The sequence below is a fragment of the Mercenaria mercenaria genome, chromosome 11 (genome assembly GCF_021730395.1).
Source record: "Mercenaria mercenaria strain notata chromosome 11, MADL_Memer_1, whole genome shotgun sequence".
Classification (NCBI taxonomy): Eukaryota; Metazoa; Mollusca; class Bivalvia; order Venerida; family Veneridae; genus Mercenaria; species Mercenaria mercenaria.
The window spans coordinates 30,209,092-30,231,332 of NC_069371.1; the positions used below are offsets into that span (position 1 = coordinate 30,209,092).

The following is a 22,241-nucleotide window of genomic DNA, read 5'->3' on the forward strand; positions in this document are numbered from 1 at the left end:
TTTAAATTTTGGTCACTTCATTCAAAGTAATATTGGGGCAGAAGTAAAACCTACCTATATTTCTTCCACAATATGTAATCTAAGGAGTAAAGGCAAAATAGAGAACTTTTACCGCATGTAACTCAGTATTTTTAAAGATGTCTAACTTTACCCCCTTCTGTTTCAGAGGTAAATTCACTTTGAACAGCAAGAAATTGCTTATCAAAGGAAAAATTTCCACTTTTGTACAATAAATTAATAATAAGTCTTGAAAAAAAGTAAAAACTTACTAGGAAAAATGAAATTAAGGAAAAAATATTTGGTCCCAGTGGGGCTTGAACCTACGCCCCCTGTAAAATTTCAGTCAAAGTAGGTTTCTTGTAGGAATTGAATACTCTTCAAAAAGGAGGTACTCTATTACGGGTCTAAATAAGAAGTTTCAGAAAATCTTAAATAATATGCTTAAAACTGACCAAATCAAGACTTAAGTATTATATTGAGTCTCAAATGTTACATATCAGCAACAAGCATCATTTTTTTAAATTGTTTTTCATAATCTAACATTTTAGGCACTATGTCTACATTGTAATTTATTAATGCTTGTATGTTAAGTTCAGATTACGTCGAACTAAATTGTTTACAAATATTACACATCTTGTTACCACTTTAGACTTCATTGTCATTAAGTTTTGTCAACCTGTTTGAATCTATGTAGGACTATATACAGGTCAATGTTAAAACTGGGTTACATAGTGTGAAAAACTAGGTCACTAGGTCAAGTCATAAACAAATATTGTAAGCTTTCTGGAAGCCATACTTTCCACTTAATATTCGTAAAACTTTGTCTCTAAAATTCTAGGGAGGTAAAAAAAGATCAATGGGGCAAACCATACAAAACCCTGAATGTTAAAATCTATGAAAACTAGGGTATGTAAAATATTGAAACATCTGAGGTCTTAAACTAGGTTAGTAGGTCAATAAATGGTAAAACTGTGCTTACACTCAACGCCCAAAGTCGTTAATGACGAACAATCGAGTGTTCCTTACTGCGGTCGTTTAAACATAGGCAACAGGAGCAAATTAAATTTATTCATGTTAACTAATATCAACTGGATTTACCTGATCCATCATCCAAGAAAAGTACTAAAATCTGTATGAAATGATACAAACGTTACTGACGCCATGCGGAAATTTTATACAAAAATTAATAACGCTCGATCGCTTTAAGAGTTAATGACGGATTTTAAGTAAATGCAAAGAATACATATTCCCTAATTACTAATAACTGTTTCATAATATGTATGTTTGTGTTATTACTATTCCTAAACAATAAAACAAATATTACGCCGATGAAGGGACACCTACGTTATGCATCTATAATATTATGTATATATGAGCTTGACATAAAAAGATTAGCATTTTTATGGCTTCAAAGGGTTTGTTTTCTTGTTTTGTTACAACTTCACGTTATAACATTTGATACAAGATACATTTAGTAGTGATATATTTTCACTTAGACTTTCCTTATGTAAGGATTCCAGTTTCCATGATACAAACGTTATCTTTATTCTAAAAATTAAAAATCACAGCAAATCATGTTGAACTAAGTTTAGTTTTTTTCACGCCAAAATGGTGCATTCATTTTCCATAAATCTGTTATGAGGTCCTTCTTAATTAATTTAAATGGCGTAAGAAATGGCAAAATGATACAAACGTGATCGATACAAACGAGACCAACCTAATTTAAGATATTACAGGAAAGTGTCACTCAGTTTTAATTGATAATGTCGTCACTTCGTATCGTCTACGTCATAAAAAGCAGATTTCACAAATGTAAAGTCGCACATTTGTCCTTGAAGACGTGTTTTCTTTTTCTGAAAATGTTCAAAGGGCCCCGCTAATAAAGTATGGTATAAATAGTAAGTAAATTTGATATATCTTAAAGAAAAACCTGTTTGTGATTACATGACAATTATATTTTTGTTTGAATTTAATTTGTGTTGTTATACATAATGAGTACGCCATAAACACTGTACAAACTATTGATACATACGTTACGTATGGTAACGTAAGTATCTTTAGATACTTGATATTTTATTGAAAGTCCATTTTATACAACATGATGCTTCTTTTATTTTTTGAAGTTAAAGTTCCAAGATAAAACTCTCGGGCGTTTTTGCTGAATTTGCTGAAAAGTTTTATTTTTATACTATTTTTGTTCAAAACATGTTATGCAAATTTTATGTTTAAAATATGATAAAAACATGCTTTGATATTTATTTCTAATTATAAGGTTTTGTTTACAAAATTGGTCTTCAGTCAGAGAATTTTGATTATAAAGATACATGTTTGACATTTTATTGAAAACAAAATAATTGGAAACAGCATACCCGTGGTACCTATAGCATAGTGATCGGTAACGTATGTATCAATACATACGTTACTGTTGTACTCATTGCTGACTTGTGGTGGGTTGCATATCAGGTTAACATTATCTTAACATTGATGGCTGAAGTTCAAAAGGTGTATCGAGAACATCAGAAGGCTAAAGGCAGTGCGTTCCTTAGAAAAAGGAGATAATCAGATAAGGAAAATATTACCTTCCTGCTAAATTCTTGAGCAAACAGAAAAAGGAGAGAAGAAAAAAAATAAATTAAGAAGCAGACTCTCCAGACTCCGAAATAAACCCAGTACATTTTCACAAGGAATGTTTAATAATGTCATAATATGACATTATATATTCCTTGTGAAAATGTACATGGTTCCTTTCGGAGTCTTGAGAGTTTGTTTCTTAGTTTGTTGTATAGGCTTCGGTTGTTCAAGCACAGGCAAAACCGAAAAGATAGTGTCTGTAGTGCTGACTAAGAATGTATGCCATCTTATTTTACGCTATTTTCGTTTTCTATTAAAATTGATACCTTAAAATATAAACACATCGCTGCCTTAGGACTGCTACATTAAAAATAAAACAGCTACCTTAAAATACTGTTAAGGTAAAAATCTTCTAGTAAAAGGGCATAAAAATTGTTTCAAGCATGGTACATATTTAAATAATTTTCAAGAATGTAAATAGATTTTTAAAAAGTCTTTACAGTAAATACATACTTTATGGAACTGTTAATTCTGAATAAAATTTTGTATGTAGAATTGTCTGATTGTGGTGATGCTTGGTGCATGAGTGTAGTTATGCTCAACTAAAATAAAATTATCTAAACTTCATTTTTGGAAACGTTCGGACGCGGTGACTTGTGGCTACATCTAATTAAGCACTTTTCTGCGTGCATTTCATTATATACAGCTTGATGTTGTGTGATTGTGTGATTTGTGGATACAATGGCAAAAGCACTTGTTATAAAGGCTGCAACCCTACACGTATACAAACAGGACGAGATTATCAACGCCGCCTTTGAAAATACGAGTCATTTATTTAACAATCGTAAGAAATAATTAATTTGAATAAACAAGTATTTGTGCTTTTGATTTACAATGGTCGACTTTGAATTGATGACAATCTTGAACACAAAATTCGGTGTCCGCAATTGAACTGATTCGTTATACTTAATTTGGGATACATACGTCATCATCAACATATTTTTTATCAGATTTTATTGTCATATTGTGCATAAGATTATGCTGATGATAGGTCAACGGTTTTACTACAAAAGTATAACCACAACAGAAATATTTGTTGTTAAGAAATATTCTTGTATAGTTGTATGTGTTATGGTTGATTGTCATAAATGTTTCCAAAAAAGATGCTTAAATGAAATTAAATTCGAGTTATTGGATACATTATGTTAAATAACAATCATATTTGCCGCATAATACACCTAACTTGAATGTATTAACTCGAATGTTATGTTTTTTCTTGTACCCACGTCATTCAATCTAATGATACTTACGTTACTTTTGTAGTGTACCTTAACTTACAGGCAGGCCGCATAAAATATTCAAATTGCTCCAACAGATGTATATGTTTATGGTATCGTAAGAGTATATCTATGATTTCATGAGCTAATTATGTTTGCAATTTGCCTTTTGATAAATAAATGTTTTTAAATACATGTATGTTTTTAACAGTTAAATGTTCGTTCAATAAAATTTACTAGCAAACTTGCGAGGTAATATTCTTTTATAACTTTAAGCCAACGTTAACTTACAATGTTAGAGGAATCATGATAATCAAAAGTCGTATAAATAATTGTAGCTCCAATCACGACTAATTCCTTGTCTGTATGTATCCACAAAATCATGAATTAGTGCAGATAAATGTCGCATTAACGCAAAAATACAAACAAGAACGGTATATTTTAACAATGCATAACGCCTAAACAAGGGAAGTGGTTTGCTGACTTTTCGCTATTTTTTGCAGAAAACATTGTATTTTTAGTAGGTTTAACTTTGAATGGTTTCTTATGACAAAAATATTTCAACATTTTGGTAAGGCAGTTGCTTTTTATTAACGACTTTGGGCGTCAAGAGGCAACATCTTCTACCTGCTCTTCATAAATCCTTGTCAGAATGTATGTCTGAAATCTAGGGAACTAAAAATAAGATAAGCCCGCCCGCTTAGCGCAATAGGGAGAGCGCAGATCTACGGATCGCGGGGTCGTGGGTTCGATCCCCGGGCGGGGCGTTTGTTCTCCGTGACGATTTGATAAAAAAAAATTGACATTGTATCTGCAGTCATTCGTCCTCCACCTCTTATTCATGTGGGGAAGTTGACAGATACTTGCGGCGAACAGGTTTATACTGGCACAGAATCACGGAACACTGGTTAGGTTAACTGTCCGCCGTTGCATAACAAATACTGTTGAAAAACGGCGTTAACCCCAAAACAAACAAACAAATAAAATAAGATAGCTGAAGTTAAAAGCTAAGTGTCTAAGTATATCCCATTCTAAAGGCCACATTTTCTAATTGATCTTCAAAACTTTTGTCCGAATGTTTGTCTCTTTGCAATCTAGGTCAGATATAGAATTGGCTTACCTGAGATTAAAAGCTAGGTCACTAGGTTAAATCATATAGAAGCTTTGTTAATATTCTAGAGGCCAAAATTTTATGAGAACGTTTGTCTCTTTAATATTTAGGTCTATTTTAGAATCGCCTTAGCTTATGTCAAATTTGAGGAAAACCTTGTGAACACCTTAACACTTGATCTTCATAAAACTTTGTCATCATGTTTAATTGTATGGAATTTAGGTAAAAATTCAAAACTAGTTTACCTAAGATCTTAAACTAGGCCACAAGCTAAAGTAAAGAAAAACCCTGTAAACACTCTTATGGCCACATTTTCCTTCAAGCGTCATAAAACTTTGTCACAATGTTTCTCTATGCATTTTTTGAAACTGGATTATCACGGTCAAAAATAAGGCCACAAGATCAAATCATAGAAATACCTTATTAACACAAAATAGGCCACGTTTCTCGATGAGATCTGGTCAGATTTTTCTGTCTGCTTAAAGTGTAGAATAAATTGTAATTTGACATCATGGTAAAACACTTTGTCAGTAGGTCAGATTGCGGAAAAGTTTTTTAATGATCTACCCAATTTAAATAAAACATGGTATGAAGCTTGTCTCTGTGATATCTAAATCTAGGTCGTATTACAGAACAGTTAATCTGAGGTAAAAACTAGGTCAAAAGAATCTGTCAATTGATATGAATTGTGTAAAATATGAGAACTTATAAGATTTATATATTATTAGATTATATGTGTGATAGTCTCTTTTAATTCTTGTAAGAATGACCGTCTACATTGTGTATATGTGTATGTTGTATAATAATTGCAGCTCTGATGTATATGGATGATAAAGAATCTATCTAGTACATGCCTGCCTGCCTGCCTGCCTCCCTCGATACCTACCTACCTACCTACCTACCTTACTGTACACGTGTCCTATTTGATGCCCGTTTTCTTCCTTCAAACAAGGATCTGCTGTTCAACACTTTTTACGTTTAAAAGACCATTTAATACAAAAACATCTTAAAACAATGCCACTTACTGTCTTCAATAAGTTCAATTTCATGATAAATTTTAATCGTTCTTCTCTGTCAGCAGTTTTCTGTCATTTTGTCTCACTTCTGACTTCCGGTTCCCCTCAAGTGGCCTATAGATTATCTATCGGCAATTCTCATTTACATCTTGTTTGTAATAAGAATTTAGCATTGTATTAGTTACCACAGCTTGATGTTTCATTGGGACTTTCATTTATGGTTTGCTTGTAATCAGCGTAGAAATGATAGAATCGAAAATCATTTTATTTATTTTGATTTTCCGTTCACTTATCCCGTTTCAAATCAGCCAATCGCACTGCATGTAGCAAACCGAAAACAGAGGTTGACAGGGAAAGAAATTTAAGGATTACAAAGAAACTCATTATTTTTTGTTCAGATGCATGAATACAGTCATTAACTGTAAAAAATGTGTTACTTACAAGTTGTATAGATATACATAATGTCTTTTAAACGCGGTAAATGTTGAACTGTGGATCCTTGTTTGACTGAAGAAAACAAGCATCGAATGGGACACGCTCAATAGCATTAGTAAATAAATAAACAGTATATTTGGCTTTTTTTTTTTCAGAGAATGGCTCTTTGATTATGCTCTGCATATTTCGTAAATTTTGGATACGTTTTAGTTAAATTTAGATCACAGGTGACATTAACAGAGCAGTTTATTACTTTGTTGTCAGTGGTCCTTCTAAAGGTCTTTAAGGGAAGGATCCTTTTACAATTCTATGGCCAAAAATGTAATTATCCCACTGTATCGGACAAAATCACAACTGCGAAAGAAAAAAGATTTTAGAATTTGTACAAAATTTTAGCATGGAAAATGCATTTTTACGCCCGTTTAAAAGTAAAACGGACGTATTTATGTGATAACGTGTGGGTCCGTCCGTCTGTCAGTCTGTCCGTCCGCGATATTCATGTCCGGAGCATAACTCAATAACCGTTCAAGGTATTGATTTGTAATTTGACATATTGGTAGATGGCAATGAGACATGTGCATAGCACATAAACCAGGTCGGTAGGTTCAAGCAAGGGCAAGATCACAAATGTAGCTCGAAGTTCAAAATTTGACCCCCATTTTTCCGGAATATTACTTGAAAAATTGTTAAAATTATTGACTAAACTTGGCATACAGGTAAGTGGCGATGAGACAAAGTGCATATTACATATGAAGCAGGTCGGTTGGTTAAAAATCATAGTCGCAGATAGATCAAGTTTGTAGGTCAAAGGTCAAGGTGACAGCAAGGTCAAATATGTCTGTCATATTTTGTGTGCAGAGCATAACTTGATAACCATCCAAGACATTGACTTCAAACTTGGCGTATAAGTAGGCAGTGATGAGAAGATGTACATTGCAGATGAACTTGGTCTGTAGATCAAAGGTCAAGGTCACAAACCGAGTTCAAATATGTACTTTGTATTTTGTGTTCAAAGCATTACTATTCCAGATATTGACTTAAAACTTGGAATACAGGTGGATGGTGATAAGATGATTTGCAAAGTGCAGAACCCTGCCCCCTCTCCGTACACACACTGCCACATTACATCCCCCCCCCCCCCCCCCCCCCCCCCCCCCCCCCCCCCCCCCCCCCCCCTCCCCACACACACAAAAGCGCGCGCAAGGAATAAATTCTTAGTTTACTTCTTTTTCCTCTGATCTAGTACGTCGAGGGTATATTGTCCCGCTTTGTTGAGCTCTTGTTTCCTAGAGTAAATCCGAACACGTGTGACCTATCCGTAATTCGCTGTTATTGATCCATATAAGCAAGCACTTATTTTTGTCTAAATATAGAATGACAGGTCATTAAAGCCTAGCCACGTACTCCCACGCTTTAATTTAAATCATTGCGACATATTATGTAGTTCCTACTGAACTTATATTTTTCGTAATCTCTTTTGTGTGTGTGTATTACTATGCTTTTGTCAATGAATTATACACCTTTTTTCCATATTTGTTCTCTAGCATTTGTTATTAATCGTGAGTTTATCATGTATTTGTGTTAAAGGAGTAAATGAGTTCCCCCTCAATACATATATACATGTATTTGTTAACAATTGATTGCACTCTTTTTTTTTTTTTTTAGGTTACTACCGGAACTAGTTTTGGCTTTATTCAAATTTATTTGCATATCCTCATGTAGTATTGTATAATACCTTGGGTGAAATAAAGTTATCTGTCTGTCTGTCTGTCTGTCCTATTTAAGATATTCTGAAAATTCCATAACTATCGTTTATTACATGAGTACCTATAAATAGTAACAAATTTGTGTTGAAAATTCTCCCATTATCGCATTGCGTCATGCATTATCACATTATCATAATAAGCCCCGGGGCCATTATCGATAATGGCCCTGGCGTTAGCGCGGGAAATTAACGTCTGTAAACAGAAATGACGTCATGGCGTTTCGTGGAGGTAAAACAGCGAATATTTCCGTTTTATTTTATCATCTTGAGCGTAACATCGTGTATTCTTCGTGAAATATCGTATTTTATCCCTAAATTATGCAATAAGCAAGAAAGTACAACTATCCAGGTATTTGATTTTATACAGTAAATAGACTCTTATACAAATAATATAGAAACTGAAAAGCTGAAATTTATTGTGCCAGAAGATGCAAGTATCTACCCATAAAAATGACACAAAAAAAAACATTTCTTGCTATATTATAGGTAAACATGTAATAAACAGGTAAATACATGGGAGAGCGGTGCCTTTGAGTGATAATGGCCCTGGAAGAAGATAATAGCCCTCGGGCTAAAGCCCTCGGGTTATTATCACCTTGCCAGGGCCATTATCACTCAAAGGCACCGCTCTCCCATTTATTAACCTATACTTAACACATTACGTCAACAGTCAGTGTCTTAATTCTAATTGATGGCGTGAAAAAGCTGAAATTTAAAAAGGAAATTGCCCCAATCAAAATCGTTTACTGGCGATAAAATTAAACCTCATCAAGATATTTAAAACAAATTAAAGCTTATATTACCACTTTGGAGTTCTTTACCATGATGTTTGATATCAATGGTATTGTCTTGTATTTCTAAAAAAAGAATAATCAAAGTAAACCGTGCTAGGAAAATATCTATAAGATTCCTTTCACATAGCACCAATTATATATATATTTTTGTTGAAATATAAGAGGACAATATGTGTGCTAATTTTAAAGAGAAAAGTGTGTAAAACATAGTTTCGAGTGTAGAGTCACTGGACCTATGCTCGCCCAGGCACATGCTCGCCCACTTTTTAATTTGATGCCAGATTGTGTAATAAAGATGCAAACTTTTATCACATGTGTTGTTTATTTTTTGTACCCTTTGTGTCCCACTTTCTGTCCTCATTTTTGAAGAGTTTCCGGTTCCGGTCAAGGTCGACAGCAGACAAAAGTAAAAGTGAAAGTGAAACCAAAAGTGAAAGTGGCCAAAAAGAAACATGACTTAAAATAAATATTTTCAAAAACACTGGTTAAAAGCTGTTGCAAAACTAAAGGTTAAACATAGCATGAATATTTTATGCAGTTTATTTCAAACTATCAGACCAAATAATGATTTTATATCAGTAAATATTGGTCGACTCCCGGCTGTCAAAATTGTTTTCGAAATGCTGCTTCGAGGGCAAAAACAATTACAGACAATTTTACCAAATATCTTTCACTTCTAGTTCATTTAAATGTATTTGAAAATATGTTGTTTATGCAATTTTGTGATTCGTTTGCAGCCTACCCATAACTTCTAAGCAAAAATGCTGCATCATTAGTTTTTACAGTAAATACGGTACGATAACTTCTGTTGTATAGCTATCATGCTTTTTGTGGAAGTAAATATGTTTTTGAGAATACTGATAGATTAGACTAAATGTTAATCATGTCATTTAATACACAAATGGTTTTCTTTTAAAAAATATACCACTGAGCGAGCATGGGTCCTGTCCACCTGGAAAAACGATGGAAACAGTATAGTGGTGTTGTGCCCGATTTTGAAATCCCAGATGTAAGTGTTTACATTAAATTGGGTCATTTGAATGGGGCAATGCCTGGGTAGAACTAACGAGGCAAAGAAGTTGATATATATTATTAAAATAAAAATATTGCAATTTTAATGCCTTTTTCTGGGCGAGGACTGGTCCAGTCAGTCTACATAACTAGATAGAGGATATTTGTTTGTTTTGAGTGAATATGGAATATATCTCACTTCGAAGTGAGAAAATTTCAAATATTTTCACGAGCGCGTAGCGCGAGTGAAAATGTGAACATTTTCTCACTTCCGGGTAAGATATATTCTATATTCACTCAAAACAAACAAATTTTCTTTTTATTTTATGCTCAATTACGTTGAGATGTGCATTCTGCAACAAATTTTAATCTCAGCGCGGGAAACAAACGCGCGTAAACAGACATGACGTCAGACTGGGGTCATGATGATAAACAAGTATGCAAAATATGAAAGCAATATCTTAATGCACTTTGAAAATATTTGGGGTGGTACGCAAACTTTAACATTTTATTCTAAGTCGAAAAGCGGCCATAATTCAGTTAAAATGCTTGATAGAGTTGCCTCCTCCTTTTTACAGACTTGGGTCATGATGGTAAACAAGTATGCAAAATATGAAAGCAATATCTCAATGGACTTTGAAAATATTTGGGGTGGTACGCAAATATCCTCTATCTACCAGCGTAACGGTAATATACATTAAACATAAAAAAGGTTTACTTACGTTTGCATGGTGTCGTAGAACTCATTGCCGCACACATTTCAATTTAATAACCTACACTTCCTATTTGGTGTTAACAGTCCTACATACGTATTATACTATTTAATTGACCTCTTATATTATCGTGAACATAATATAATGAAAGCTGGGAACAAGTTTTGACAGGTCAAATAAATTGTACAATAATTTATTAATTTTAAACGATTGATATGTTCTCTATCTTTACAAGATAGCATTTAAGAGTTACCTGTCGCTTTTATTTTTAGACATGAGGAAGAATTGACCTCATGACCGATACGGCAGAAAATCGATAGCAGAACAGATCAGAACAGAAAGTTTATTTAACGAGTATTGTACAATTTAATTGACCTGTCAAAACATGTTCCCGGCTTTCATGTTAATCTTATATAGGCTCGAACAGAATATAATGAAAGCCGGGTCCATTTTTGACAGGTCAAATAAATTGGACAATACACTACAGGTACATTGTTAAACTTGCACATGATTTACATAATACAATTTTAGAGGTCACGCATACAATGAAATTGGCTAATATTATGACAACACATATGGAAAACTTTTGCAATACAAAATAGAGACATAATTCCATCAAAGCAATACAAATGTGCTGAGCTGAAAAAGAAGAAGTATTTAGAAGTTATTAACTTAATCCTTAATTCATCATACAAAGTGGACAATAAACAGAATTAAAGCGAAAGTGAGATATGTTTTCCAATTTAAACTCTGTGAGATGCTTAATTATATAGGAAATATAAAAAGTTCTCTTAAGATACATTTACTCTGTTTGCTAACTGGTAATCTACAGGTGAGTAGATAGTTCATTTCGACTATTATTTGCTTTTACAATAAATTTACATAAATAGCAGGGGAGACAACAGCTATATGGTATTGGTAACAGTTGTAATAGTAGTAGTAGAAGTAGTAGTAGTAGTAGTAGAAGAAGAAGAAGTACATCCGGGGGAACCACGGTAGACCTCTGGTATGCGAGAAATTTACCTCTTTCATTAAATAAAAACATGATAATTATTCTTCTGAATTTTATAAGTTAATACCTTAGATCTTTGCGGCGGGTATAAACTAAACCATTAACTAAAGATATGCCAATTAAAAACATGCTGATTTGTTCATGCATAATTAAGTACAATCACGGACTCGTGTGTATGACTCCAATTAACACCCCCCGATCGTGTCACCGTCACCACAGTAACACATTACTCTGGACAGCGTGTATTGTTTAACGCGAAGCAAAATTTAGCATACAATACAAAATATTGGGTCCGCGGATCTGCGACTCCAATTTATGAATTTACAAAAAATCGTTTTGGGGCAAATTATTGGGGCCGCGACCGCGGCCCCTGCGGCCCCACTTCCGACGCCACTGCTGAATGTATTGGTTACGACGACGGGAAATTTTCTTTATTGCCGCGTCGGTCCGGGGTTCGATTCCCGACGCGGTCATCTTTTTTTCTTGATTTGGAACTTTTAAAATATTTTAGAAACAAAAATTCATATTCTAATGTTCATAATATCACCAAACTTTATTACTTTTTAGCCAAATCTGGAGGCATGTTTGAAGTTATTATCTATTTTTTATTCGTTTTGATTTGGGCTACGCTGCGCTGCGTAGTTTTGGCAATTTATTATCTAAAAACTAAAAATAAAATTTATACCAAAGTTTTTATATAAATACCTTGCGTTCCTCACTTTTTCTTCTCCACATAAGCCTTTCAACATTATATGGTCGATAGAAACCTTTCTCATTTCATATTTAATTGACATACATTGTAACTGGCATAAACTGACACTGATATTTAAATGAAAATTTAAAAAGGTAAGAACAACAACATAAGAAGAAATGCGCATCTCTTTCTTTTTTAGAAGTAGGATATTAATTGCAATATATAATTGAATTTCTTATGTTGTAAAATTTGTGATATTAACACAAAAGGAATTATTCGCGAAGTAAAATTGATTTAAAACTTACACTCATTGTGTCGAATAAAACATTCAATCACAAATTAACTAAACTGATTAAATCATTTACTTTAACCTTTTGATCACAATATCGCATGTTCACGCGACATTGATATGTCGTCTGCATATGACGCTACAACAACAACTTCGCACAGGAGTTAATTAATCTTCAAAATCAGTGGAAATTAACCGTCTGAGAACGTATCAAATTTTTATTTTACAAAAATGAAATAAATATTATTCAAAAGATATTCGAGACGCATGCACATAGCGTCTTACACTACCATCTAGATATTCGTACCGTATGTTCATATAACGCTCTACTGTAATTTCCAGCATAAAGCAAACGAAACAAGGCCCTGAAATGATTATTGGCAGACCTATCTCTTGCCAAGTTTAGCAGTTCCACCCACTCATAGAATAACTCTGGATTTAACGTAAACAAATGCACATAGAACGATACGCTGGAAATGTCTGATGTTAGGTGTCCAGAAAAGATGTCTAACTACTCGTGGCCAAAGAGTAGCTTCACTAATTATATCTTGAATGACAATCCAAGCCTCATAAATTTCTCTATTTCTTGAAGCCACTTGCATGATATAGATCTATAACTATTTTTATAATATGCACGCTTTACAAGCTTGCCACACCCTTCAACAGGTTTTAAGGTACATAATATTTAGACCTTGCATGTATATAACTATTTTTATAATATCCACGCTTTACAATAGTCTGTATTCAGACCCTATGTTTTGTTCACAGGAGATAACTCCTGACGCTATACAAATTTTGTATCATTATGTCCCTTTTATTCTCAAAACACAATAATTTCTAAAACAAGCTAATTTGTTCAAGGTCTGCACATTCTTTGATGAAAACAATTCAACAAGTTTAAATACACTAGGACGATCAAAATAATACTTATCAATATATCGTTTTCGAACATTTTTATACTTTTTACATTTCAGAATGAAGTGAAACTCATCCTCAATATCATTTGTTCCGCAAATTTCACAACGTATTTCACTTCTTTCAAGTCTATTTTGACCATATCTCCCAGTTTCAATGCGCAGTTTATGTGTAGACAGTCTAAACTCTGCTAGCAAATGTCTATACCTTTTATTTGTCACTGTATTCGCGTATTCCTCGTATTCAAAGTCTTGCTTCACATTTTTGTAAACAAATAATACACTATTGTTAATTAAACTACTGTTCCAGTCTTGTACAAAATTATCTATCAACCGTTGCTTATAATATGGTATGAAAGTGTTCACATCTATGTTTAGCGGACATTCCCAAACGTAGCCAAAACCGTTAGAATATAATAAAGTTTTTACATTTTGAGCCCAGTTTTGTTTCTCATCATTTAACATTAGTGCATATATTGTCTTTATTACACAATATTTCGTGTTAAGATCCTTAAACCAATATTTAATGATTCTAACAAAACGGTTTATGTATAATGGGAAACGGGCAAGTTCACCGTATACTCCGGCGTTACTTGTGCACATTTTAACATTAAGAACACGTTTACAAAATTTCAAGTGTATTCTCTCAATGTCTTTACACTTTGTATAACCCCATACTTCTGCCGAATAATTCAGAATAGACACACAGAATGAATCAAAAAGACCACACATAGTTTTAGGTGTAAAATCAAAGTATTTGGTATTGAATAATAGAATGTTCATTGCTTTAAGCGATTTACCTACTAACATTTGCGTATTTAAATCAAAACGTCCGTTTGAGTTAAAAACTGTGCCAAGATAATTAAAGTTGTCAACGACTTCTAACTGATCTCCGTTATATGTCCATTGTTCATTTCTTTTCAATCTACCCCGCCGTCTAAATACCATCACCTTAGTTTTGTCGGTGTTCACCTTTAATCCCCATCGTTCACAATAAGTGTGGAGCTTATTCAAACTTTGCTGAAGATCTTCTATAGAATCAGACATTAAAACCATGTCGTCGGCGTAAAGAAAAAGAATCAACGTGATGTCTCCGAAATTTAGACCACTATCGGGTCGTGAACTCAAATACAGTTCCAAATCCTCAATAAACATTGACCAAAACAATGGCGAACAGATTTCTCTCTGTTTCAAACCAACAATTATTTCCATGAAATCTGAATATTTATCCAAATGTTTAACACGGCATCTTACTTGATCATACATTGATCTTACTACACGTAACATTTTACCATTAATTCCCAATTTGTACATTTTAAGCCAAAGTGCATTTCTGTATACGCTATCAATGCATTTTTTCATATCAATGAATGTAGCATAAAAACTTATGTAGTATTACATTGTGACATTTTTCTGAAAAAATAACTCTCCTTATATATACTACCGGAATCGTCCCCGGGGACGATACCTCCTATATAAAATATCATTGCGGCAACAATCCCGGGGACGATGCCTTTTCAGTAAGTACATACTAGTAACATTCATTCCGTATAAACTTCTCTTCAGACAGTTCCCCCAAAAGTTGCTAAGCCCAATTTTCTGAAGCATTGAAGCCCCCGAAGAAAACCCTCTTCCCGGGAAGTACTTCCCATTTCAGTAGCATGATATTGTGACAGTTTTATGATTTATGAAAAATCCGTCTCTCTATATATACTACCGGAATCGTCCCCGGGGACGATACCGGTAGTATATATAAGGAGGGCGTTTATTTTTTTATAAAAGTGTTACAATGTAATGCTACTGGAGGGGAAGAACTCCCCGGGAAGAGGGTTTTCTTCGGGGGGGGGGGGCTTCAATGCTTAAGAAAATTGGGCTTGGCAACTTTTGGGGGAACTGTCTTAAACATTTGTTTTTACGGAATGAATCTCATAGTCACTGAAAAGGCAACGTCCCCGGGAGCGTTGCCGCAATGATATATTACATAGGAGGTATCGTCCCCGGGGACGATTCCGGTAGTATATATATAAGGAGAGTGTTTGCAGAAAAGTATCGCAATATAAAGTTTCTGAAGGTGTAGTATTCTTCTTTATTATTCTAATAATTCTATTTTTATGTTCATTCCGTTTATTAAATACACTTACAAAGTACACGATAATACATGCATTACCCTTATTGTCCCTCTCACTGAAAACTGACCAGTGGACAGTGAAAACCCGCGTGAAAAAAAAAATCGTGTTTATTTACAAGCATTGTGGTTTCACACCCATTTATAAATTCACTTTATTATCAGTTTTTAAGACATTTCCTCTTTATAACTGATTAGTGGTGGTGTTTTCCTTTTATTTTTATTTTAAAACACTTACCTATGTTGGTCAATGTAAATGAATTATGTCTATGATATCAGAATAATTATTGTCTCTTATAACTCTGCTTAGAGTGGCAATGTACTGTTTTATAGATTCATATTTTAATTAATTATGATGTTTTATGTTGTATCATATGTATGTACATTGATGAGACGTAAATAAACAATAAAATCTTCATTCGTAGGTAACAAAATGGCAAGTATAACATTCACTCTGTTAGAAACTTGTTTAAGACCGTTCATATGTTATGAAAAGTAGCTCTCTCTATGTATACTACCGGAATCGTCCCCAGGGACGATGCCTCCTATTTAAAATACAACTGCGGCAACGTTCCCGGGGACGATAACATTTCAGCAAGTATAACATTCATTCCGTAATAAACTAGTTTAAGACAGTTCCCCCAAAAGCTGCCAAACCCCATTTTCTGAAGCATTGAATCCCCCGAAGAAAACCCTCTTACCGGGGAGTATTTCCCCTTCAGCAGCATTACATTTGACACTTTTCTAAAAAAAATCGCCCTCCTTATATATATACTACTGGAATCGTCCCCGGGGACGTTGCCGCAATGATATTTTATATAGTAGGTATCGTCCCCGGGGACGATTCCGGTAGTATATATAGAGAGCGAGTTTTGCTAAAAGTGTCACAATATAATGCTACTGAAGGGGAAGTATTCTCCGGGAAGAGGGTTTTCTTCGGGGGCTACAATGCTTCAGAAAATGGGGCTTGGCAACTTTGGGGGGAAGTGTCTTAAACATTTCTTTTACGGAATGAATGTTATAGTCACTGAAAAGGCGTCGTCCCCGGGAGCGTTGCCGCAATGATATGTTATATAGTAGGTATCGTCCCCGGGGACGATTCCGGTAGTATATATAGAGAGCGAGTTTTGCTAAAAGTGTCACAATGTAATGCTACTGAAGAGGAAGTATTCTCCGGGAAGAGGGGTTTCTTAAGGGGCTTCAATGCTTCAGAAAATGGGGCTTGGCTACTTTTGGCGGAGGTGTTTTTAAACATCTGTTTTACGGAATGAATCTTCTCAAATAATATCCAAAATTACGAATTTTCTGGTCATATAAACCTATGTTTGTACTGTACACAAATAACGTTTACAGTGTTTACACAAGCGTTAAACCCAATAACTTTACATGAAAGTGTATTGTAATTTTAGATTATCTTCCATTATATTGGTCCTTCAAATGTTTGACGTTTAGATTGCCTGTCACAAATTTAAAATTTATAAAGCAATCTGAAGGTCGAATTATTTTGACTACGGTTACCTTATACACTGGAAATATAGTACATAAATTTATAAAGTATACATATGAGCCGTGCCATGAGATAACCAACATAGTGGCTTTGCGGCCAGCATGGATCCAGACAAGCTTGCGCATCCTCGCAGTGTGGTGAAGATCCACGCTGTTCGCTTTTAGAGTCTATTGCAATAAGAGAAACAGTCTGGATCCATACTGGTCGCAAACCCTATATGTTTGTTTTCTCATGGCGCGTTCATATATTGATTACAGGACCTGTAGCCACTTCCATGAGTCAGTTGGGTTCTTTTCAAGACCATGTATGTTGAACCGGGAAAATCTGCTTATACTAAAAACTATTTCATTTACTTCTGTTTACCTATGGAACATTAATCAAGAGTTACAGAAAATAATATGTTATAATGGTTTTAGAATATTATTGTCTTTATTTTCAGGTCAGTGATGTAGATGAAAATTCCAGCCACTGTTACGTGCGTGCTAAAGTAATTCCATCATTCCCAACTGCTGACAAAAAGAAGTCTCCAGATTATTCTCCTTGGCTAATGCTGTCAAAGGTGACCGGCTGTGTGAATTCTGCAGACTGCGGGTGTGCAGCTGGGTAATTACTAATAATGCATTTTTATATTGCTGATATTTTTGTATTCAATGTCAGGTAGAATCTTAACTTTAGCATGTATTACAGTATAGATTACATGCTTTTGTTCAATCTATATAGATTGCATTATTATGATCTTTGGTCTGAAAGTTCAGGTCAATACATTTGTCACAAGCTCTATTTACTGCTTACACTCACTGATTTGCATAAAACTAAAACAAAGTAGTGATTCATATCTTAAGGTAGCGGACAGGTAATCACATTTAATCACCGGTATGTTTTCTCTGGACTTTAGGTTGATAGGAAAACCAATTATGACAGGTTTACATTTCATTTACAGCCAGTTATGCCATAAGGTTGGAAAATTGTGTTTAATATGCCCACTACCTTAAACTAATAACAAAAGTTCAACACTTCTTTTAATTACAATTATTTATATTTGCAGTGATGGCGAGTCATGTAACCACATAGGTGCGTTGCTGTATACGGTCGCAGACATTTGTCAGAAAAGGAGAGATGGTACCCTCTCGTCAACATCACAGAAATGTAAATGGTCTAATCCCCGAAAGAGGAAACTAAGTCCAAAAACGTCGCAGGATGTTTCCTTCGTTAAGTACAGGTTTGATAAGTCCTTAAGAAAACAAAAAGAAAGTGACTCTGTAAAAAAAAAATCACACACAAATGGAAAAAAGGATGTACAGTTAATGTTGATCGATTCAAAGAGAGACTGTTAGCTGACTCCTTAAATGTAGGCTGGTTACAAAACTTTGAAATCCCTTTACCTCAAGAGCCAAAACTGCCGGGCATGCATAGTGTGCCATTCAAATACATGGATTCAGTGGATCTTAAAAGCGAACAATGTCAAAAGGTATTTAGGGGGTATTTTGGGCACGTAACAAATAACGTTACACCAGAACAATGTCAGTTAATTGAAACATTGACCCGCGGACAAAATTCAAGCAAATGGATGGATGCAAGGAAAGAGAGAATAACATCTTCAGTATTCGGACAAGTCATTAAACGTAAAGATAGCACTGAGCCAGACAACTTACTTAAAAGTATGTTGTATACATACTTTCAAAATCCAAATACAAAATATGGAAAAACGCATGAAAAACCAGCAAGGAAAATGTACTCTAAGTTCATGAACAGTAATGGCCACAAAGGACTTCTTGTGAAAGAATGTGGCTTTATAGTTAGCAAGGATAGTCCATTTTTGGGTACAAGCCCAGATGGGCTTGTTTACTGCACTCATTGTGAATCGCAGTTAGGACTTGTCGAAATAAAGTGCCCGGCAGCAATGAAGTGGAGAATGAAATCACCAAATGAATGTGCGAGTGATAAAGATTTTTTTTGTGAAATTTCAGATGGAAAAGTATCACTGAAAAAAAATCATAACTATTACTTCCAAGTTCAAGGTCAAATGGGTATCACAGGCAGGAAATAGTGCGATTTTATAGTTTGGACATGTGTTGGTATGACAGTTGAAAGGATCACATTTGATGAGGAACTCTGGGTTCAAATGGTTAAAAAAAACTTGAACAGTTCTATGTCACTGCTTACATTGCAGAACTGTTTTCAAGACGAGTTCAAAGAGGTATTCCTCTGTTTACTGCAAAGTAAAAAACTTGCTTTGATCAAAGTACTGTTGAGAAAAATGGTTTAAAATTCCTGGTAGTATTTGTACTTTCAGCAGTGTAAAAACTATTTGCCAGTAAATGTCTAATTTTGAAGCAGATGTCTTATAAGTTAGTTTGTCACCAATATTTTGTGTAAATATCTAAGACAAAATGTAATCATTGTTTACATTAAAATTTGAAAAGCTTTAAGCAAACCAGGGAGTTATTTATTTTGTTATCTAAATAGACTGACTATAAATCAAATACCAGATTCAGGTGAAATGACTGACACCAATTTGATTGGTTTTTGGAAATAAATGAAATACCAGATTCAGGTGAAATGGCTGATACCAATTTGATTGATTTTTGGAATTAGTTTTAAAGATACTTGCTCACAGCTTTAATTAAACTTTTTAATATTTTTTACACAATTTTTTACTGATAAAACACCTGTTCAATACTAGATCGGACTGGAAGCAACAAAAGCAATTACTTTTATTATTAAACCTCAGGAAAGAACATTACAAATTTAAAGTCTGCCAATAATTTCAAAATGTCTCCAGAGTTTTAGTGAGATTCTCCATAATAAGCGAATGTCCGTCGGGTCGCTCCAAAAGTCAATTTTCAAAAAATGAAATGCGTGAGCGAGTTTCTTTAACCTTTGCCCTGCTAAATTTCTAAAATGGACTTGTCCGTCTTACAGTTTTGGACACTACCATTATGATTAACTGTTGAAATAATATGTTTACCAAAAATATACTGGCTGCATGGCGAACAGGTCAGATCATGATCAGACTATACTGATGTGCAGGCTGATCATGATCTACACTGGGTGCAAAGTCTGAGTCAGTCATGTGGCTTGGTAAGGGTTAAATGGAAATTAACGACATTAAATCCTATACCTTCAACAAAGGAACATTTGATTTCAAGTCTTTTCAATTGTTTAACAAAACCGTTTAACTGTAATTTTTTGGTTTTTTAGTGTAGCTCTGACAGAAACAGGCTTGTTACTAACAATGAAAAAAGTCATTATTTTTAATACTCGATTTAACACATTAAATAATATGTATATGTAACAATATAGATCAAATGACTCATTGAGATGTATTTTAAACAATATATAAATACAGCAGTATCTAAGATTGGGTTTTGTTGGCCGCTCGAAAAAAAGAAGGTAGAATTGTTCAACCGAAAGGAGACCAGGCGCGTCAAAACAATACAACAAAACTATAGGGCTATAATTAACAGTGCAATACCAAAAATACTTTGAACTGACACTAACACCACTGAACGATACGGTAGAACTGAAGTACACCAGAACCGATGGCTGTGCATTGCAACGACGGAGCCAGTGGTGTCACACGACAGGGACCGACCGCCCGCAGGTAGCTGTAAACGGCCGGCAACTACCATGCGGACCACTGCGTGAAGGTAAGTACATAGTTGCATGCAAAGGGTTACTGTTTAACAGTGAAGCACTGAGTAACGTGGCAGATGTACACAAGTACACCAAAAGAGGATGGCTGTGCATTGCAACGACGGAGCCAGTGGTGTCACACGACAGGGACCGACCGCCCGTAGGTAGCTGCAAACGGCCGGCAACTATCATGCGGACCACTGCATGAAGGTAAGCACATAGTTGCATGCAAAGGGTTGAGAACGCAATACATATAGCAATACAGCAATACCAACTAGATTTCGCCTAACACTAGGGCAAAACCTATTCAACCCGAGCCACCTAGCCACGAACTTGATTTGAAAGCAATACGCCAAAGTACGGTGCTTAGGACGGGATATGGCATTTAGCCGAGCTTTACAGTAATAACCTGACGCGCCTGATCGCCTTTCGGTATGCACAAATAGAATTTTTCCGACACAATAAATTTTAATTTATCCCCCAAAATTCTTTATGTTAAACTGCAATTGTTAATTTCCTAAAAATTTAATTATTGAGTCCCGAATGTAATCCAAATAAAACTCCAGACCGACCAATTTTAAATGGACACTATCGTTTCGAAAGAATGATGTCCGCGCATCAATATCTGGACTAATGATGTCACTTGTCCCAGATGACGTCACATTTTTTTTTTTTTTTTGCTATTTGGTTTAAGTGCTTGTGTTTTTGTTTTTGTTTTTTGTTTTTGGTTAGGATTCAAACGCGAGTAACCAAGTACTAGCCCATCTATTTAAAAAATAATTTAATCTATGTGTTAACGTATCCTATCATAAATTCAAACCTACTTCCGGATGTAAAGATTAACACAGCTCGAAGACCATCTACAAAGTTTCATAATAACCCCCGAAGGGTAACCCTCGGAAGCCAGATCTGTTGCTCTGCCTATTCTGAAGCTGTGTGTTGTATAATTTGCACTTGTCAGGTTAGACTTACGGATTGCTTGCGACAACACAGCTGAAAACTGAGCTAGTCACAACCGAGCCATCACAATGACAAAATAAAGGAGACCGACTTTTCGGCCTCATTTTAATAAAATCTTTAACCGCAGCTACAGGACATGTGTTATTTCCCTTTCGAGGTATTTTTAAGAAAATGGGTCTTCCATGCTGATTTGTTTTAAAAATGCTTAGTCGGACAATTATATAACTTTCGCCACTGGCGACATTCAAATCAGTCAGGCGTAATACTCTTTCTGATACATGCTTGTTGACAGAAACTAACTCGCTGACCCGAAATAAACCGTAATAAGCCAAAGTAAAAGGTGTTTTAAATAATTTACTTCATAGGTGTTATAGCAAACTTGCCACAAAGAATTATAAACCGCTAACAATA

At 34.7% G+C, this 22,241-nt stretch overlaps 2 protein-coding genes across 2 annotated transcripts in view; one reads left to right on the forward strand and one right to left on the reverse strand.

Annotated features, from left to right (window-relative positions):
* LOC128546496 (uracil-DNA glycosylase-like) overlaps positions 1 to 10,919 on the reverse strand; it is a 45,320-nt gene extending 34,401 nt beyond the window's left edge. Inside the window, exon 1 of the mRNA XM_053517053.1 lies at positions 10,703 to 10,919. Coding sequence (XP_053373028.1) covers positions 10,703 to 10,739 — 37 coding nt within the window. The 5' untranslated portion in view covers positions 10,740 to 10,919. The remainder of the gene's footprint in view (positions 1 to 10,702) is intronic.
* Positions 10,920 to 18,218: 7,299 nt separating this feature from the next.
* LOC128546867 (uncharacterized) lies at positions 18,219 to 19,548 on the forward strand. The gene has a single exon (XM_053518262.1). The coding sequence runs from the start codon at positions 18,640 to 18,642 to the stop codon at positions 19,279 to 19,281; it is 642 nt and encodes a 213-aa protein (XP_053374237.1). The 5' UTR covers positions 18,219 to 18,639; the 3' UTR covers positions 19,282 to 19,548.
* Positions 19,549 to 22,241: the final 2,693 nt, after the last annotated feature.

Excerpts from the sequence above, each read along its gene's own strand:
- LOC128546867 (XM_053518262.1), top strand. The coding sequence starts at position 18,640 with ATGCATAGTGTGCCATTCAAATACATGGATTCAGTGGATCTTAAAAGC.